This window comes from Protopterus annectens, chromosome 4.part0 (genome assembly GCF_019279795.1).
Source record: "Protopterus annectens isolate FY-2018-M chromosome 4.part0, PAN1.0, whole genome shotgun sequence".
NCBI lineage: Eukaryota > Metazoa > Chordata > Ceratodontiformes > Protopteridae > Protopterus > Protopterus annectens.
Genome location: NC_056733.1, coordinates 336,734,373 through 336,756,793, shown reverse-complemented (window position 1 = coordinate 336,756,793; position 22,421 = coordinate 336,734,373). Strand labels below are relative to the sequence as shown.

The 22,421-nt window shown below is 37.0% G+C and overlaps 1 protein-coding gene across 1 annotated transcript in view; it reads left to right on the top strand.

Moving 5' to 3' along the window:
• LOC122800252 (protein Daple-like) overlaps nucleotides 1–22,421 on the top strand; it is a 475,569-nt gene that overhangs the window by 51,140 nt on the left and 402,008 nt on the right. The window contains exon 5 of the mRNA XM_044069743.1: nucleotides 5,844–6,015. Within this exon, the coding sequence (XP_043925678.1) occupies nucleotides 5,844–6,015 (172 nt within the window). The remainder of the gene's footprint in view (nucleotides 1–5,843; nucleotides 6,016–22,421) is intronic.

The window sequence follows — 22,421 nt, the reverse complement described above, 5'->3', positions numbered from 1 at the left end:
TCTTCACCCCCTAAACTCACAGGTGCTCATAACCAACTCTTGCAAGCAAGGTTTCCTCTAGTGGATGAGGCCAGATGCAGAACCTTGGTGTCGCCCCTTTCAGACCCCTCAACCCAATGCCATTGTGACCATGGACGCTTCCCTGATAGGGTGGGGGGCCATTTTCAGGGAAGGACATTCCAAGGCACGTGGTCGAGCTTAGAGGCCAACCTGCATATCAATGTTCTGGAGTTCGGTGCTGTTAGCGTTGCAGGAATTACATCCACTTCTTCCCCCTGGAACGATTGCAATTCAGTCAGACAATATGTCAGTAGTATGGTACATGAACAAACAAGGAGGAACCAAATTCTACCCCCTGTGTCAAGAGGCCATGTGAATTTGGCACTGGGTGATAGCTTCCGACCACTTTCTTATAGCAATGCACATCCCAGGGAGCTCCACCGTGATTATGGACAGGTTGAGCAGATGCATTCTCCTTCCAAACGAGTGGTCTCTCAATCCCAAAGTGACGGCAGAAATTTTCAACCAGTGGGGACAGCCCTGCTGCGACCTCTTCACCTTCTCTTTGAACAACAAATGCAGCAGCTACTTTGCCCTCTTTCCCCCAGAGGGGGAGTCCCCGAGACATGCTCTGACTCAAGATTGGCCCACGGGTCTCCTCTACGCTTATCCTCCAATTCACTGATACCTCTATTCTTAAAAAAGCCACTTGATTAAGATGCAAGGTGATCCTCATTGCCCCATTCTGGCCTCATCAAGTGTGGCTCCCCTTCCTCTGGCCTCATCTGTTACAGCCTCCATGGATCCTGGGCACTCGTCCAGACTTAATTTCTCACCCCCAAGGGTTGACTCACCCGAATCTGTCCACTGTCAAGCTGAAGGCTTGGTTTCTCTACTTTCGTTAGTCACCAGGCAGGAAGCCCTTTCCTCACCTGTTCGCAATATCATTCTGGCCTCCCATAAACCATCCACCAGAAAACTTTACAGAGATAAGTGGAAAAGGTTTTCTCTTTGGTCTAAAGAATGGATGCTAGATCCCTTCTTAGCCCTGGTCTCTGTCATCCTTCAATACCTTTCGGAGTTCTTTGAAAATGGAGCATCAGCCTCTGCCATATGAGTCCATTTAGTAGCAATTTCCAGTTTTCATAACAGAGTACAGGGCATTCCAATTGTGTCCATTCGCCTGTGCAAAACCTTTCTCAAAGGAGTGTTTCACAGCAGACCTCCAATTAGGCATCTCTTAGAGATGTGGAATCTCTCCCTAGTACTGCAGTCTCTCTATCAACCCCCTTTTGAGAGTGCTGCAAAATGTGATCTCAAATTTCTCTCATGGAAATCTCTCTTTTTGGTAGCTGTCACTTCAGTTAGATGGATCTCAGAATTACAGGCCTTATGCATCAAGAGACTGTACCTAATATTTCATAAAGACAAGAGTATCTCTGCATACTAATCCATCCTTTCTCCCCAAAATGGTTTCTGATTTTTCTGTGAACCAATCCATTGAGCTCCCAGTGTTTTTCCTGAACTATTCCAATAAAGGAGAATACTGCCTACGCTCCTTGGATGTGCATAGGCAACTACGTTTTTACCTAGGCAGGACTAAATCTATCCGTAAGACAGACCAACTTTTCATTTCCTTCTCTGGTCCAAGGATGGCATATGCTGTGTCAAAAGTCACTTTATCAAAGTGGCTCAGAGATTGTATTTCCTTTTCATATTCATATACAATTGAGCCTAGACCTCACAATAACAAAGCACATTCAACTGGAGCTATAGCAACCTCTGTAGCTTTTCACCCCAGAGCCTCTATGGAGGACATTTGCACAGCAGTCATTTGGGCTAAACCACCCACTTTCATCAAACATTACAAGTTGGATATGGTCTCCAGGGGAAGAGCAGCCTTCGGCTCAATGGTGCTCAGGAATGTTCTTCCATAAGGGCCACCCAGGTTTCTCAGGTAGTTGGGATTCTGTCCCATCAGTGATGAATGGAAAGAAGATTAACAACATCAGATAAAGAAGTTATGTCTTACCGTAATGGTCCATCTGTGTTGTTTATCTTCTTCCATTCATCACATCCCACCCTCCATCCCCCACCAAAGGCTCCTGGTGGATCTCATGGGTCCTTGTGGTGTGTCAGGGTTTTTGTGCAGAAATGGCCTCTGCTTTATTTCTATATGTCTTATGCAAATTCGATCTGAGGTAATAGAGGAGAAGGGCATTGTGTTTAGCAGCTTAGCTCAAGAGTGTTTGGTGTACGTGAGCTTGGTATTAGGCCAACACGGTTCCAAGGGGCTCAGAACTGAACCCATCAGTGATGAATGGAAGAAGATCAACAACACAGATGAAATTAGGGTTGCCACCTTTCATCATGGCTAAAACCGGAGTAAAGCCAAACCCCTTGCATCATCAGTAACTCCACCCATCCCACCCCTCCCCGCCCACATTCTGCCCATGTTGTGATGTCACAATGACATCACTCAGCAAAGAAAGCTCTCTCTTTCCATTCCTGCTGCCTGCTTTCAGCTGATTTACTATGCTTTTCTGTAAAAAAAAGCATAGTAAATCAGCAGATTTACAAACTCCAATAGTCTGTTTCCTTTTTGAAACAGAATACTGGAGTTTGTACAGTGTTTTCTGGACTACCGGAGAATCGGTTTGATTTCTGGATAGTCCGGAAAAAAACGAAGGGGTGGCAACCCTAGATGGAATGTTATGGTAAGACAAAACTTCTTTTTTTCCTCAAGTTGTGGCAGAGTCTGTGTGAGCTTTTCCAGTCATAAGCTACCAGAGGAAGTCCAGGGAGAAAGGAAAAATTAATCTGGGGAATTATAAAGGGAAGCTTAGGATAACTTTTTTTAAAAGAGTGGGGTGATTTACATTATTAGTACCTGAATAAGGTTGTGGTAAAATGGTGTGAAGCCTTAAGTACACAGACTGAAGAAAAAGTTATGGCTTAAAATGTTAATGTTACATTCAACTAGATGCATTCCTAGCATATTACAATTTACAATGATTTGTCTTATCCATATGTGGTAGCATTCCCCTGAGATTATTTAAACAGGGATGGTCTACCAATTTGGAATTTTAGGAAATGTTCAGCTATAAAAACAGATTACTTACATATAATATGGGAATGCCCATTCTCTAGGGATATGTGGGATTTGGTGATGACTTTACTTGCCAACAAGAGATGAGTTGAGTTTCTAGATTTTACGCTTAGCTCACTCAGTGCAGATTATATAGTCAGGGTTGTTAGTTTAATACAATTAAATTTTATCTTTAAGTGTGGAAAATGCCTCCACTACAGTGTCAAACAAAATTTCTTCAGTTTTTCACACTAGGCTCTAATTGGCCCCTGGCTAATGTGCTTCAGCTAGAATAGCAAGAACATTGGTCAGTATTCTTAAAACAGCTCAGCTCTCTAGCCTTCTTGTACCAAATCGACTTAAGTTTGCAGCCTTGCACACCATTTAGATTTAAGTCTTTACCAATGAACTGATTTATTGGGATTATGCATAACTGTGTTATCTGCCATTCTATATATGCTTGTAAATGGTAGGAGTAGTAGGGTATTCAGTTCATATAAGGCTAAGTTGAACAGGTCTGATTTGGTAAAAAGCCATAATGAATGTGCAAACTGTTATTTTTTTGTTTGCTCACATCGACCTGGAAATGTAATAAACGTGATGCTCTCTCATGCTGAAATGGAATTTGCTACAAAGTCTTAATTGCCTTCATTGACCCAATCCTCCTCCTTCATGACCACTTATCTGTTCATGCCCATCACCAGTCTGATCTTCGGCTTCCCTTACAAGTTCAAACCTGTTTAAATAAAGATACTTAATGAGTACTAATGTCAAACAGTAATGGAGAGTCAGATTCAGAAATGAATGCAGACATTGTTTCAGAAAAGCCCAGGGCTGTGTTTCTTATGAGCAAATGTAAGCTATAAAATTTTTTTAAGGACTTCAGGAAAGAACTTAGTGTAGTTACTGAACGTTGCAGAGATCCCACCAAATCTGACTTGGCTAATTTAGTTTAGTTTAAACATATTCCAACTACATGGAAAAGAGCTCCCAACTTTCAAAAAAAACCCAAGAAATGGACTTAGTTTGTTCAGTCCATTTCTCCATCCCTGTCATTTATGCATCATAGAAATATTCAAAAAGAGCTGTGAAATTAAGTTAAGGACATTGTTACCTAAACCTGCCAGTAAGAGGTTTTACAATTTGAACAAATGTAAACTTGAAGCCTTGAGAAATATGTGAAATGATCCCACTGTTAGTGTTATGAAACAAGTGCTAGCATTACTAAGTGACAATAATTTGTATAAGAAGGATGAAAGCAAGGACATTGATATGAGTTATGATACTGTGAACATTTGGTTATATGAAAACTTTTTGGAGGGAAAAATTTCACAAAACATGTATGATTATTTCTTCATAAGAGATCTGATCACTGGCGCTATCTTCTAAGAACACGAGTGAAAGTGACCCACTGTGAATCAAAATGTTTTGTTAAGAGTTTCTGAGTGAGTACAAATGTCCAACTTTATTGACAAGGCACTAATCAAACACAGGTTGTCAAGGCCTTAGTCGTGGCTCCATGTCTGTATGCCTCAGAACCACACTTTGCTGTTTTAACATTTTATCAGTTAGAGCTGTGTTGTTTTGGTTAAATGCACATCCAAAAAAGTCATTATTGTGTCTTGCAGATTCCTGTCTGTTTTTTAATAACTGACTGTATGGTTGTTATAGCTGATAGTACACAACTGGAAGGTTACTGACAGTTAAATTATAAAGCAACACCCTCAATATAAGAGCAGCTAAATTATAAATTATTAGTTAACATTGTCACTTTTTAGTTTTTTGTTATATTTGTTTTTTTTTTCTCTCAATAATATGGTGTTTTAACAAACAGTTTTATTTATTTGTATTAGATCAAACTGAAAACTGACTTTTAGAATTTTTGTCAACTGGATGTGTAGCCTTTTATTTTGATATATATATTTTTATATAAAAAACGTTTTATTGTGTTTAATCATTAGGTGGAGCTCTTACATTGATTTTCATTAGGACAAGCATTATAAATGATATATTAATGTTATTTTAAGTGGATATATATATATATATATATATATATATATATATATATATATATATATATATATATATATATAAATTCCTTGCAGTTTTCACAGTTTTAATCTGTTTTGCACAGGCTGTCTATTAATGTATTCAGAACGATCTTTTATGTGTCTTTTTATATTTTCATAGTATATCATATTATATTATATTTTATGTACATTTGGGGGTAGTGACTTCACAGCATTCAATTATTGTTAATTAAGTCAATCAGATTAGTGGTAATTAGTTTTGAAGATATTTAAAGTAGGTTATTTTATTTGTTGCATGTATCTGAAGTCTTGCTGTAAGGAAGACGAAAACGTGGTGATTTAGTTAAGCGTTTATGTCTTGGAATCTATAACTAAATTCGAGGATTTTAACATAATACTCTTTGTGGTGGTTATTTTTCTTCTTAGTGCCTTTTGTTGGTGATTACACAACTGGAAGGAGTTGCCACATGTGGTTTGAAAATGATGCAGCTTTATTCTTTTGAACCTGACAGTTCACTGTACCTTGATGAAAGGGCAGTAGACCTATGTGGACTACCAAAGTCAATAAAAAAAGTCTTGTGAAATTGTGACATGTTCATTGTTATATGTATGATTTATTTGTCTGAAAATTAAAAGCGGTAGTAACAATTTTTTTAACAAAATGATGGATTGCTCCTCCAGCAGGAATTCTGATACTTGTATAATGTTTTCTGATAATGTTTAAGGTATCCCAGCTCAGAGCATTCAGTGACAGACGAAGAGGATAATTCTTATGCAGCATGCTTTACTGATCCTCGCCCAGAATGTAGAAACAGCAGTCCTTCCAGATGGAGCTTAAGACCAAAGAAAGCAATTGGCCACACCTGGGAAGAAGATGGCATCCATGATAGCGTAAGGGTAGGAATTATAGTTAAGTTTGTTATAATGTTTGTCACTTAGAAATGGCTTTCCATTTTGGCAGCCTTGATTAATAACCTTCATTTCTTTTACATGTTACGAAAAGGACACTGTTGTGACTGGCTAATCCTTTAGTGTCATATAATATGTTGTCCACATTTTGATTTGTATGATTGGGTGCTGTCTGTCATGTTATTTTGATTTAGTTTCTTTGTACCTTATATTCAAGAGACTGGATAATCTTGGCAATACTTGTGAGCTTTCCATATGTGAATATACTATAGATTCATATTCTGTACTAAAGCTCTAAAAGCAAGTTCAATTTTTTTTTTCATAACCTTCTTGCTTTGTTCCTGTTTTTATAAACTGAATGTTTTGTTCCTTTAAGCATTTCTTTTGACATGAAACTTTCAAACACTATATTAATCTCTGTGTTTGTCACTATGGTAGTGTGCTAGTGATGCTACCCCCAATAAAGAATTTTTCCATATCAAAGCTGAGGTATTCAATAACTCAGAATCAGTAAAGCAGGTCTATAATCCATACAATTCCAGCAGGCTGGCATAGACCTTGACAACAAGATCTCTGAGAGTTCCAAAGCAGACCCCGCCATAGCAGTATTTACTTCATACTTAGGGTACTGTACTGGAATTAGGAGAGATGCGCGTGTGATACCCCAGCAAGTCCAAACAAAACTTTATGATTCATCAAAACTAATCATAATTCTCTTTATTAACTACTGATTTTTCAATTTTGTGCCAGTAACAATAGTTTGAATTACTTGAGTCAAGAGTGTCATGTATCTTTTAATAGTATAGTCTCTCCTGTCATATTAAGAAAGTAAGCTTTAAATGTTTTGGTTGGTTATGTGAATGTTTATTGGCCTTATTTGTCTCTGTATGATGACCAGTTTCAGTAAAATGTTTTTGTAAATGTTGTACCAAAATAATGAAACAAAAGTAAAATAAAGCTTTGAAAAAAAAAAAACTAATCATAATTCTATTTAATGAAAAGTTGAGCTGTTTCTGGTGTTTTAAACATTCAACTCAGAAATATTATTTTTTTTTTTGGTAATTTACTTTCGTTTTGCACCAGTACAATATTAGAAGCTACTTGTGCTCAAACTGTAATTCTGGATGGCACAACTATTATTTGTAAGTAATTTGTGCCTAATGGGATATGCTGTATGTCAAGGAACAAAGCGGAATAGTGTATAAATATGCAAGGAATGCAGATGCCTATCCCATTGTGATCAGTGCTTTTGCAGAATTTACTATCAAGACGGTATGGATAAAACTTAAGAGTGTGCATGTGTGTGTGTATTGTAGGAACTGTTACCATTTCTTTGCAAGTAACATAAATGTACATAAGGAAATGAAGGATCATTGTTTCACTTTCAACAGCCAGTATCAGTAAATTTGCATTGCCTTGTGAGAATTTTTCATTTGTACATGTTTTAACTTTTTGGGGTTTCCATGATGTTTAGTTTGTTGCATTTGTATAAAAAGAGTGGTGAAACAGAATTGCTACCTTCTAGTGCTTGCTTTTTGCTTTGATTCCTGACTGATATGCATTCTCTGTGGAGATTTCATATCCTTTTTTTTTTTTTTTTTTTTTTGCCATGGTCTGAAGTTTCCTTCTACATCCCTAAAATATATCACTAAATGCACTAACAACTCCTTAAATTTACAGTAGGTGTGTGCATGCATCATATGAGCTCCTGTCCAGGATTTTTTTTTGTTTTGGGATTTTAAATCATTACTTGCAGGGTCAGGCACCAATTCCCCATAACCTTGAATAACATAAAGTGGGTATCCTAAAATTAAATAAATGAAGCAACTACTACAGAATATACTCATGCACCATTACTTGTTGAGGTACCTGTCAGCATTCGTATATCTGTTGATAATATGTACTACTAACGTGAATGTGTTTGATATTATGCAGTAGAGTTCTGTAAACTAGGAAGGCAGCAGTCTTCTTCCAGTGTATATTGAAGAACTGGTTCTTCCATGTTACAGTTACCAAGCAAGAAAGCTTCTACCATTACAGGCCAGCATTTTACTTACTTACTTCAAATGTAAGTGTAATCAGAACAAATGTTTATTGCCAGACTCAAAATACAGATTATCGGATTATTATTTTGTGAAGGTAAGTTTTACTTTATCATCTTTCTTTACAGCTGAGTCTGCTGGTCTTTAGACACTTAGCCCACTGAAAGAAGGACAGAAATAATGAAAGAAAAGATGTTTGTCTGAGACTTGTGTTTGCCATTCTCCTTGCTGGATGTATAATAGCCTAGGGAATTTGGGGGTTCTGTTTGGTTACTTTAACCATGTTTGTTCATATATTGTAGTGCTTTAAGGGAAGAGTGTTGAATTGGTGACTAGTTTGTTTTAGCGGTCTGTTAGAGTGAACTGTGGTGCATCAGAATAGCAGCTGCGGTTTCTTGTGACTGAATTAAGATAGACTGGGGGAGAATTTGAGGCCGATGAACCACTTAACTCAGTTTACCTTGAAGTGGCATGTAGTGGAAGTTTATTCCAGTGGTGGGTATACTTTGGAATATGACTCTATCCTATCAATGTATCCTATCAATGTGTCTTATCTGTTGATTAAGTCTTAGTTCCTATAATGGTCTATTTCAAGGACCATTTGTTCTGTGAAAGACAGGAGAGTCAAGGAGGGTTGAATACTTTCATGACTCGACTCAAAGACACTCAGTACAGATGGAGAGAAAGGGCTGCCAGTCTGTTCAAATAACTGAGTTCCTAAAATAATTGGTCTTTTTAGTTAGGAATCTTTGATGTCTCTGACACTGAAGGATGCATTTATATAAACACATGCTAAAAAAGGCATTGTATTCAGTAATGGGTCTGATGAGATATGAATAAGGGGGAATTAAAACTTAAAAGAGGATGTACTTTTGGAAAATTGATAAGCTAGATAGAACATTTTCTGAATTACTACAGATATGATGGTCACAGGTTTGAGGAGTATGTCATCTATATAGTATAAAGTGGAATGCCGCAGTGGTACGGCGGTAGCGTTGTTGCCTCACAGCAAGAGGTTCTCCCGTTTGATTCTCGGCGTGGCTTGGGAGTGCCTTCTGTGTGGAGTCTGCGTGTCCTCCCTGTGGTTGGGTAGCATTCGAAAGACATGCGTGCATAAATGGGCGTGTCTTTGTTGAAGGTTGGGCATCGAGCTGGCACCTCTGCATTTTGTAAACATCTACTGCTAATCATTAGTTGACCGGAGTTCCGCTGTGGTGACCCCTTACCTGGAAAAAGCCGAAAGACAAACAACAACATAGTATAAAGTGGAAATGTTTTATTTACCAAAATGAGCTACACTGCATTTTTTGAACAGATGAGTTGAGACTATTATCCTTGCACCACTTGTTAACATAGTTTACCCCACTCTAGAGCCATTGTGAGTCAGTGAAGGATGAATTAATAACCAATTTACAGTCATCTGCAAACTTAGATAACCATAGTTTAGAAGCATTGGTCTGAATGTCTGAGAAATAAATGACACATAGTAGTGGGCTCAACACTGAACAGTGTAGTACATCACTGGTAATGTATTTGCTTTCAGTAGTTAAACATGTGACTCTAATCACACCTAATTAGCAGTCATCAGCAAACCTAGATAACCTTATGTTAAAAGCTTTGGTCTGAAGGTCTGAGAAATAGATGCTACATAGCAGTGGGGCTCAGCACTGAACACTGTAGAACACCACTGGTAACTTATTTGCTTTCAGTAGTGAAATGTGTGACTAATCACACCCAATGAACAGTCATCTGCAAACCTAGATAAACAAGAGTCTATATTATGTCCTCAGAGGAATGCCTCTTCATCGACCCTTAAACCATGAAATCACAAAACAGCGAACGCCCACATCAGCGAGTTCATTCCTTGGGAAAGAAATTGCTTGGATATCCTTGTTAGTTTGCCATTTCCCCACTGTAGTGTGATCTTGGAGTTAGTATATTTAGTTAGCAGGGGTGTGGGGGGCATATCCCCCACTTTTTAATGTTTGTAGTGATGTGTTTTTCTTTTTAGGGCAAGCGATTTTTTTCCCCAGGGAAAGAAATCGCTGATGTGGATGTTCACTGTTTTGTGATTTCGCGGTTTAAGGGCCGATGAAGAGGCATTTGATGGAATGCCTCTTCAAGGATATAATATAGATCCATAACCAAATGTTAGAAACATTGTTCCTTAGGTCTGAGAAATAGATGCCACATAGTAGTGGGCTCAACATTGAGCACTGTAGTATACCACTGGTAACTTACTTGCTTTCAGAAGTAAAACCTGTTACTCCAGTCACATGGGTTATGTCAGATAACCCACTGGCTATCTACCCCACAACATATGGATTTAGATTTAGATGTAAAAGTCTGTGAATAATGCATACATGGGGAATAGTGCCAAAAGCCTTGACTAACTCCAGATATGTTGTATATACTATGTAACTGCTATCCTCTGCTTCAGTGACTTTTTCAAAGAAATTAAAGAGGTTAAAGAGACAAACTGCTTTTGACAAAGACAAGTTGATAAGAATCCAAGGTTAAGTGATTATGTCCACATTAATGAGGTATAAGATAGTATGTCCCATGCCTTTACATATGAGACTAATGGGTTAGTAGATAACAGGCTCACCCATGTGAAACAGAATTACAATGGATGTTTTCTAGGCTTTGGGAATATAATAAGTGGAATGGCTTAGATTAAAGAGTTTAAGTAGGAGTTAAGATAGGCCATATTTGGTGCTGATAATCAGGCGATCTGGTATGTCAACAGGGCCATGAATGATGTGTTCTTAGGTTTTGAGAAGGTTGAGAGGACTTGTTCCACAGTACTTTATAAGGGGTTACTTGGACTGTGGAATAGCTATAACTGTGGGAGAAGTAAAATTTGCAGTAAATTTGTCATTTCTTTTGAGGGAGTATTACTGTAGATTACCTCTAAACATTGCTGGGTGTTATTTATTATTTTTTTGACATGCTTAAAGAAAGATTTGTAGTTATTTATTTATTTTTGTTTCAGTGGCCATTCTGTGTTCATGTTTGGCTTTGAGCTTTCTAATAGTACTCTTAAGGTCTTCACTAGTTTGCTTAAGTGTGATTTTAAAATAGGTAGTGCAAGACATCTTATAAGCTTAAGCCATTTCTTTCTCTAGTTATATAATTTATTTATATGGGCATTCCACCATGCTTTTTAAAATCTCATTATATTTGGTGCAGATAGGAATTGCCTTACCACTATAATTATTGAAATGGGAGCAGAAGTCCGCTTTAGTAATGGGATCCATCAGAGGAGGAAGTTATTTAGATCATCAAGTAACTGAACAAAGTTTGCTCTGGCAAAATGTGTAATCACAGAGGTATATATAGGGAAGGTACCACTAGTTTTTAAAGAAAAAGATTACTGAAATGTGGTCCGATTTATCAAGGGAAGATTATACATATAGAGTTGTGCAAGATGTGACCATGTTTGAGGACAAGATTAAGGATATTTGAGCCTTTAATAAGATTGTTAAATATTACTACAAGGGAATTGGCGTGAATAATGCGAAGGAGGCTCTCAGAATGCCAGTCTTTTGTAGCTCAGGCAGTTTATTGATGGATAATTGAAGTATACCAGTGGAAAGGTGTTGAGTTTTATGGGAATTTCAGTTAGTGTCAAGATAGCTACTTAGAAGAGAACGCAGAGCGTATTCTGTGGCTTGCTGTGAACTGGTAATTAATCTTATTTTGGGAGATTTGGACATCTAGGAGTTCAAATGTGGTGTTCTGAGGATTCAGTGAAATCATGAGAAGATAGACTTGACAAATACTGTTTCCCCTCCCCCAACAATTACCAGTAGGTCTGAAGACATGATAGGCACTAAGCCCAGGAGGAGAGGGAATACTTTCACTGCTTTGGAACCCTGCCTGTGTAACAATACTATATGAACATGTTCAAGTTGCAGGAGGTCCTCACATTTGGGCATTTTTGTCAAGAGTATTTATAGTGAGTGGAGTCACTTTAATGTGTTCCAAATTAGGATTTACTAGTTTGGAATGTCTGGCAGATGGGACTGCCTAAAAAAATCAGTATGGAAGCAGCAAAGGATTTAGCCAGAATGAAAATTCCTTGGTAGGAGAGTTGCAGACCATCGCTGACAAATCAGTAAGGCTTGCCAGGCCATTTCATTAAAAGCTAACACATATTAGATCTTCCTAGAATGACAGCAGCTGCATTATGCCATTTCTGAATCTGGACATCCTTCTGGGTGATGATAAAATATCCCTCAACATTGTCTTTCCTGCCTTGGATATACGCATAATTTATTTGTCATATCATTTTGCATGTCCCTTTAGGTAGACCACCTAAGGTCAGTCACCCCATGTGGGCCACTGTAAGGTCATAAATGTACTTGCCTTCTTGGAAAGATCTAAGAGCCCTTCTTATATCTCATAAGCTGCCTCCAGAAAGATAGGTAACCATCACTCTCTTCTTACCTGCATAGTAAGGGGAGTGTCTGCATACCTGACAGTAGTCACCTGTTACTAAAACATTACTTTGGCTGGATGCAAGCACTGTCTCTTAGAGATATGTATACTGGCTGTGGGTATGCAGGGTTAATGTTTGCTATGTGAACTAATGGCTAGGATTTCTTTGTCTTTACTCTATGAGGCTTAGGCAGTAAGTCATTACATCCAAGTGACGCCTCTCCTACTGACGCATATTTGCATCAATAATTCCAAAACCATGCTATATACAATGTTTTTAAAGATTTTATCTTAAAGCTTATGCAATAGCATACTCAACTGCATTAATATTTGACCTCTGTCTAGTGCAGCTAAACAGACATTAATAGTTGCTTTTATGATATTAATTTATATAGGTATAATTTTCACATTTTCTAAATATCTTAACAACCAAGTAACATAGACAGAACTCCCTAGCCTCATATGGAAGCTCTCAGCTAGATTAATACAATGCTGCTGACAGTATGATGTGTGTAGCATGACTGGTTACTGAGATTTTGTAAGTTGTTTACAAAATATTACAAATGTAATAGCCACTGTGTTTACTTTGGATTATAAAATTTGTTTAACAAACAGCATAAGGTAATGTAGTGGAGGTGGTCTGTATGTGCATATATGTATACTGTGCTTACTAGATGTATTCTCCACTGATTAGGTAGTCTGCAAGTTTATTAAACATGTGTAAGTTTCATATAGTTAATCTTTGTAAGGTATCAATAAAGAGTTACAGATAAGCATGTGGTAATTGCTACACTGCATCAAAATACTTAGTGCTATCAGGGTGGCTACAGAAAGGGCAATAGCTGACAGAGATTCCATAATGGCCAGTATAGATGAAAAGATATAAGAAAACAGGATATATTAGTACCTACTCTTGGTATAAGATAGAAGGGGGTAATGGATTAGTATAGAAAAATATGATAAAATAGGTAGGATATGGCTAAAGGGTTTAAAAATATGAGATGTGACTACTGTAGTATTCACAACTGCAAAAAAGTATAAGTGACAGCAATATGTAGGAGAAATAAGACAGCCAGTAACATGGTAAATTTAAATTGGACAGCTTTATCTAGTAGACTAATTTGGTCTCCACCTAATTTGTAGCAACAGTGAGCAACTGATAGCCTCAGCCAATGGAAACAGATGCAGCCATAGTGGAACAGTAGCTACAGCTAGTCTGAATCAACAGGTATAAGTGCAGTAACTGTAAAGCAGATGGTTTCAGTGCACTAGCAGTTAGCCCAAGGAGTAAAAGTATATCAGATAGTTAATCCAATACTCTGCAGTACTATGGAGCACAGCCCATGGAGTAAAAGTATATCAAATAGTTAATCCAATGCCCTGCAGTACTGTGGAGCACATTCCAAGGAGTAAAAGTATATGAGATAGTTAATCCAATACTCTGCAGTACTGTGGAGCACAGCCCAAGGAGTAAAAGTATATCAGATAGTTAATCCAGTAGTCTGCAGTATTGTGGAGCACAGCCCAAAGAGTAAAAGTATATCAGATAGTTAATCCAATACTCTGCAGTACGGTGGAGCATAGCCCAAGGAGTAAAAGTATATCAGATAGTTAATCCAATACTCTGCAGTACAGTCCTCTGGAGCAGTTAGCCCAAGGAGTAAAATAGCCCAAGGAGTAAAAGTATATCAGATAGTTAATCCAATACTCTGCAGTACAGTCCTCTGGAGCAGTTAGCCCAAGGAGTAAAAGTATATCAGATAGTTAATCCAATACTCTGCAGTACTGTGGAGCACAGCCCATGGAGTAAAAGTATATCAGATAGTTAATCCAATCTCTACAGTGCACTACTCTGGAGCAGTTAGCTCAAGGAGTAAAAGTATGTCAGATAGTTAATCCAATCTCTGCCTTAAATGCCATAATATTAAAGTAACAAGCAGAAATGTAACATCAGTGACCATAAACTGCAATGAATAACCCATTTAATAAACTAATTGCACTGCTGTCTATCCAGTATCGGTAACTGGATATTGCTAGTAGTGAACAACAACACAACAACAATAAGGTGCAACAATGCAATATTATTAAAACTTAAGTTAAACAATAGATACTGATTTCTCTTTCAGTAATAAAATCAGTCACACTAGTGCAATTAAGCTGAGGCAGAGAAAGTAGTGAAATTTGTATAATCTACAAAGGGGCTGAAGAGGATGTTGCAGGCTAGACACTTGTGCTGGTTACCAGTAGGATTAAAATTGTTTTAGCCATACCTCTCAACTTCTTTGTGCAAGAATTTTTGACAAAAGCAAAAATAATGGGAGGTGGCACAAGGGGCCAAAATCAGGAGCAGATTTTGAAAATTGCTTGTATAAACTTAGAAAGTTGGTAGAATAATGGATTTTGCATAAGTATACATTTTCTGAAGGATATTAATTCTGAAACTCAAATGTATGCAATTATGTAGCAACACCAACCCTCAATGATTTGCTAGAAAACCACACATTTTATGAGGAACAGACCAACATTATGAGGCAAAAAAATCTCACATTCTGAGAAAATTTCTGGACAGTTGAGAGGCATAGCTTTAGCACAGAAGTGTAACAAAATGAGCAAACCTGTGGGCATTTAAATGCTGTAAGGCTCTGCTCTCACTGAAACTGACCATTCAGAATCTATCATACAATTTCCCAGAAGATGGCCAATAAAAGAAAAATGTATATATATATATATATATATATCCTATTCTTTCACTAGTGCTAAAGCTTAAGTAGCTGTCTTGAGGAAGCCTTTACTATCACCAAATGCTGGAACACTACAGACCTGGTCCAAGAAAGCTAATGAAGTCAATGCCTAGTGCACTGAATCAGTAGATGGAAAGGGCTCTGTAGTCTTCTGTTCCTTCTTTGTAGTTTTCTGTTGTTTTTGGGACTGTGCAGCCCTGTGTATGTTTGTGAGTTATCTCAACAAAACAAGGATAAGATATCATGTTAAAGTAAGCCACAAGTAAAGTCCAAAAAAGTAAGAAAAATAAAAACATGTGGCTCACAATGCTGATAAATATAATAAACCAAAAACAACTTTAATGAAACCACAGAGGTTTTGGATACAAATCCTTCTTCAGTGTGATAGAACAATAATTTAAAACATGTCATTACATATAAAAGAAGGCCGGCCATGGTGGTGCAGTGGTTAGCGTTGTTGCCTCACAGCAAGGGGTTCTCAGGTTCGATTCTCAGCTGGGGTGCCTTATGTGTGGAGTCTGCATGTCCTCCCTGTGGTTGCGTGGGTTTCCTCCGGGTGCTCCGGTTTCCTCCCACATCTCAAAGACATGCTGTAGGTGGATTGGACACTCTAAATTGACCCTAGCATATGAGTGTGTGCATGTGTGTGCCTTCTGTGGAAGGTTGGGTGCCGGGCTGGCAACTCGACACCATAAAACTCTACTGCCAGTCATGAGCAGACAGGTGATCCACTGTGGAAACCCCTAAATGGGAAAAGCCGAAAAAAGAAGAAGATTACATATAAAAGAAATCACAGAATCACAAGATACAGCGACAAATCGTAACAAAACCTCAGTTATGTGAATATAAAAAACGTTTCTTAAAAATACAGAACATAAAATAAAAACAGAAATAAAACCCCAAGAATATTCACTTACTTAAATATAATTGCTTACGTTTCAATATTGGTTTAATAGTAGTCTGCTTATAAAGACCAGGTAATTGGTCAGCCTGCATACAAATTATCAAATCATACTCTTTCAATTCTAATGTGTTATTAATGTTGACACCCCTTAAACTTTTATGCAATATCTCTATCACTCTAAAATTAAAAATGTGGTCAGTCCCATGTTCACTGAAGTGTTTTGCTAATGCATTACTCATTACACCTCTACATACCTCTGATCTATGTCAATATTTTTTTCTTTAAGTTTTCTAGTTGATTTACCTATATAAAAGCTTGCACAGCTTTTACAGGTGTCTAAATAGACAATAAATGGTGTATTACGCGTGGCAGTATACTTAAAAGTAAACTTTTTGCCAGTTGTGGGATGCGTAAAACTGTTCAAACTACACATAGTATCACAAGAGCAATTATAACATGGAAAGGTTCCTAATTTATTAAAATTAATTCATTGTTTCTTATTCATATCGAAATCCTTAACACAGACATCTTTTCAAATTCAAACAATTCTTATATGTAAATAGTGGCTTATCCCCTATGAAACGTTTAAGTTCAGGAAGAGTTTTTAGAATACTCCAATTGGTCACTATAACCTGTTTCACTGCCTGACTACATCTACTATATGTGGATATGTGGTTAGGTAACCTAAGTTTTGTCATCCCTATTAACAACATCAATGCATTCTCTAGATGTATTAGGAACAATGAAATAAGATTTGGCTCTATCCTCTGTTTCAACACTTCTTGTCTAATAATATCTAAAGAATTTACGTTATTATAACCCCTTTCCATGAACTCACTCGTCATCTCAGCCATCTTATCATAATATCTTAAATCATTAGTAATTAAGGTTTTGTTATGATTTATTTCTTTTATATGTAATGAGATGTTTTAATTATTGTTCTATCACACTGAAGAAGGATTTGTATCTGAAATCTCTGTTGTTTCTTTAAAGTTGTTTTTGGTTTATTTTATTTACCAGGCATTGTGAGCTGAGTGTTTTTGGGAATGAATGTGGGTCTGACGACCCACCACAGGACCAGTAATCAATCCTCCCCACTGGCAACAGTGGGGGACGTACACTGGAAGGATGACAATTGCACACACAGTATTTACAGATGCAGCTGTCTGCACCAAATGCAATTTCCCTTCAGAACACAAAGAGACCACAGTCAGTCCGGAACTAGTTTCTCCCTCTTTCTTCAGATCCCCCAATAAGACTCCCCACTGGCACAGCTATAGAGTTGAGATCTCAGCTGAGTGGCCAAGCCAAGACCTCCAGTACCCTCTCTGTCCAACCAGTGCTTTGTGTCCCTACCCAAGTAACTGACACACACTCTTTGAGGTTTGATTTACACACACACACACACACACACACACACACACACACACACACACACACACACACCTGGGAAAGGCTGGCACAGGTTTATTAGCTATACCCCCTTTTGCCCAAACTATAAGGTAGTTATCAATGCCACCAGCCAATTCCTTATCAGCTGCTTTAAGGCCCTTAACAAAGGTTGTCCAATCTTACTGTGTAATATTAATATTAACGCAAATGGTAGTTTGACCAAGAGCAAGGCTGTTAGGAGTGTCCCACACAGTGTCACCAAATAAATATGGAATTACTCTCAAAACTTTAAATATCTCTACACAGATCGGCCACAATGAAAGGTTTAAATATATTTAATAATAAATAATAAAAGAACAAGACAATACTAAATAATATTCACAGTGACATCAGAGTTCAAAACCACAGGAAATATTTAAAACAACATTGCAGGCTATTCTCAAATAAATAAAGAAACATTTAAACTAAGCTTTACTATATTCCTGACTGTATTCAGGAGAATTACTATACCCTAGAAACTTACTTCATTAGAGCAAGGCAGATTTAATGAATGGATCTTCTAGTTGTAACGCAAGCATCTTTTATAAATCATGTTGATATTCACAAATGACATATAGCTTTGCTGGCAGTATTCCACTTTGTCACAATGGCATTGACCACATTTTTAATGTTAGTGATAGAGATATTACATAAAAGTTTAATGGGTGACAGCGTTAATAATGCATTAGAATTGAAAGAGTATGAGCGTATAATTCATTTGCAGGCTGACCAATTACCTGGTCTTAATAAGCAGGTTACTAGTAAACCAATATTGAAATGTAAGCAATTAACGTAAGTGAATATTCTTGCATTTTTATTTCTGTTATTACATGTATTTTGTATTTTTAAGAAAAGTTTTTTATATTCACGTAATTGAAGTTTTGTTATGATTTGGTTGGCTGTGTCATGTGATTTCTTTTATATGTAATGAGATGTTTTAACTATTGTTCTATCACACTGAAGAAGGATTTGTATCCGAAAGCTCTGTGGTTTCATTAAAGTTGTTTTTGGTTTATTATATTTACCAGCATTGTGAGCTGCATGTTTTTATTTTGCTATGTTTGTGAGTTATCCCCAGGACCTCTGGCTTCCTGTCATCTCTCCGACCAAAAAAAAAAAAAGAGATGACTGGCTGTGCTAGTTGTCCTTATTTCTGTTGCATTCACCTTTGTTTTTGTGGGTTGGGTCATAGTTGAAATAGGTCTGTGGAGATCCATTTGATTTGCAGTTCTATACATACTTAAACACCCAAAATTAAACTTATGGCTCATCTATTCTGTACCTTATTATTTTTCTGTTTTGTACAATTGTTAAGTGGGTTAGCCTACTAGAAAAAAGTCCCTTTTCTGGGATACCCTGGAAGCCCTGTTTTTCAAGTGACTTGCTAAGATTCATACAGTAGACAGATGAAGTTGGAAGGAATCAAACTATGTACCATTGAGTACAGTAAGAGCTCATTTTCAGCTCAGAGCCTTAACTGTCTGCACTACCTGCCAGGCATTGTAGCTGTTTGGTTTCTGTTCCCCTATATTTGCCAGTTATCCCATTCCCTTGTAAAATATCCAGTTGCTTTGGCACTACAGTGCCTAGTCTGGTAGCCCATTCCATTTATCCATCACCCTTTCAGTGCAATAATAGATTACTATGTTATAGCTGAAACTTGACCTTTATGTATAGATCTCATAACCTCTCCTGCCATCCATCTTCTAAGGAGAACAGTCAGTGTTTTTCTGGTTTCTTCTTATACAATTTCCCTTTCTATCCATTTAGCATGCAGTTGTCATAATTTGCACTCCTTTTTGTCACTTTGTTTCTTTTTCCCTGTAAATTCTCCAAAACTAGATGCAGTATTCCAGCTGCAGTCTTATAAGTGGCCTATTCCACCGGAAAGTTATCTGTCATTCTGTCATTCTGTCATTCTATCAGTCTATCTATCTATCATTCATAGGTTCATAGGTTCATAGGTTCATACTAGGCTATCTGCCCGAGGGCATTTATAAGCAGTATGGGGAACTATAACCATTATTTTGCTGTGCCTCTGTCGAGCAGTGACACTGAGGTAATCCATCTCCCATCCATTGGTCAAGATTTCTCTTGAACAAGGCCAGCGAGGTGCTCTGCCTCACATGTACCGGGATTTTGTTCTATTCTCTATCTATCTTTTTATCAAGTTGTTTATCAGTTTTGTTAACTGGGTATATGGTCTGAGCTGCAGACTGTTTTCTGCCATGACCCAAGCTCAGTGCAAACTGTCTGTAGTTCAACAATAGTGAGAGCATACATTTTCAGAAATTCAGCAGGCTATGGCAAAATGCAAGCGTAATACAGACAATAGCAAAAAGTAAACACAGTTAGTGAATTTGATATTTGTCGTGTGCGTTCTTTATAAAAGACAGTATAAACATCATACACAAATGTAGAGTTGCACATCAAGCATCATATCATGGTAATCATTTATTTATTTATTTTTATTTTACATTTGTTTACCGGGAAAGTCCAGCTGGACACATGTCCTTTTTCAGCAGAGACCCAGGGAGAAAAGCTTCAAGGAATGCACAGAGAGTAAAAATACATTATACAGTTGTAAAATATGGAGAAGTACAAAATACAGAAAGGGACATTGCCAACAACAAAATAAATGATTACAGTAAATGATCTAATTACAGCTTATATAGCTAATTGCAGTGCAGTCAGAGAAGAAATTATTTAACTCACCTTTCTGTTAGGTTTTGGTTTCTAAATGTTTTGTTTTTGTTTATCCTATTTATTATTTCTGAATAAGAGTTTAGACATAGAAAATTATACTTGCTTACTGGAAGAAATACAAGTTGCCATGCATATGCCTTGGCCACCACTTTCTAAAAAAATATTTATTTATTTTTTTTATGCATTGAGATGTGCCTCAGTTTATTTTAGCATGATTTATAGTTATTATTTTTAAGTTACCTTTTTTCAGAATGCCTGTTTGGTCAAAGGAGTCTTTTGCTTTTAGTATTAAAAAGTACTGCTGTACAGAAATATACAGTGCCTGTGGCTGAGGGTCTTTGAGGGGAGAGAGCTACATTTTGGAAGCTGGTGTGCAGCACCACAAATCCTGGTTATGCCCCTGGAAAAATACCTGTCTATTATACTCATTATATTACTGTTAAAGAAATGCCCGGTGTGTCCATTATTGCAGTAATGCAGAATTCTGTTTGAATTAGACTGAACAGCCATTTGTTTATTCATTTTTGATAATGTGTGTCTGTTAAACAGGCTTTATTGTTAAGTAATGCTCCTGTATTGCTGAAGCTATACAAGGAGAAGCCAGAACTCCTGTAACAAATGTCTTATAATCTTAAAGTAAGGGCATTTATGATGGTTAATGCAAATGTCAGGGCAGATTAAAATATCTTATTACTGATTTTCACTGCTTTATGCGTTAATGGCCTGTCATATATCGTCTCTAGTAAGAAAATAAAGTGTTATAAATGTCAATGGAAAATGAATTATGTTAAGACAATTTGAATATTAATAACAGATCAGCATACTATAACAAACTGTTTTATTGCATGTCAGAAATAATGCAGTAGATCTATTAGGAAACAGAAGCTGCAAAATGAAAAATGAAGATTTAGAAATGCAATGGAAATTAATTAAGGGGCTTTATATACATTTTGACAAACATATAGCATAGTTTTGTTTCTGTAACAAATTAACAGAAATTTTGTCTAGTTCAGATTGTTGAAAAAGAGTATTATCAGTCACCTGTGCATTTCTATAATATTATGGCTAGCTTTTCTTCAGTCTTCCTTGAGAACCATGTGCGTTTATGCATACGCCTATTTGAATGATAAATAGAGGAAACAGCAAATTGTTCTCAGAAAATAGCTCTTGACGCATGGCTTCACTTTTAAATTATAGTAGTAGTCACGGATGAACTTTCATCATGGTTCAATCGACTGTTTGATGAAATGATAGATGGAAAACTATTAATTGCCAGACAGTATGAATGGTACTGAAATAATTCTGTTCCTTAACATAGGAAATGATCTGTGTGTATTGGAAGCAGTAGACCAGTTGCATTTCTAATTATATATAATATTCTAGCAAATGTAATTGTATCTAGAATTGTATTTAACTACTTTTGCATTACAAGGCAAAACTCTTGTAGTTCATATCATATTGAGCTATAGTAAGCTTAGTGCACAATACACAATCACATAAAATGTCTGCCTGATAGTAATGCTTATGTTTTATTGGTAGTTAAGGGCTTGTTTTGTGTGCATATTATATAATATTGTGCAGGTCCAGTGTCTAGAGTACATCATTGCAGGATTTAAATACAGTTGCACAACTATAAGAAAATTAAGGATGAGGTTATCATTTTGGCATCGACTTTAAGGAACACTTTCCTGTCTGCCTTACAGAAAAACCATTCACAGTTGCTTAGAACATCTCCGCTCTGTATTTCTTTTTGTTGCTTTAGTATTCCCAACAACAGCTTGCTGTTTTGGTAGTGATTCCTGGTGGGGGAATAGCCCTTTTAATAGAAAACAAAAATAAATTAATGTATTACTGATATTGTTAGCCATGGTTGTCATTAGTATGTATTGCTATATCTGATATTGTTAATGTCATTGAGTATTGCATGCATATCACCTTTGTTACTGCGTCTTGATTGCATTTATTAAGTCTGTCTTCATAAATGGCTGCGTATTAATCTTGCTATTTCCCGGCATGTCCTGTAACAAAAATACTGAAAACATAGGGCATTTAAAATATGCTTCCTGGCTTCAACAAAAGGCATGCAATTAATGCTCATTTTCCTAGCAAAGAGGCCTCTGAAATGTC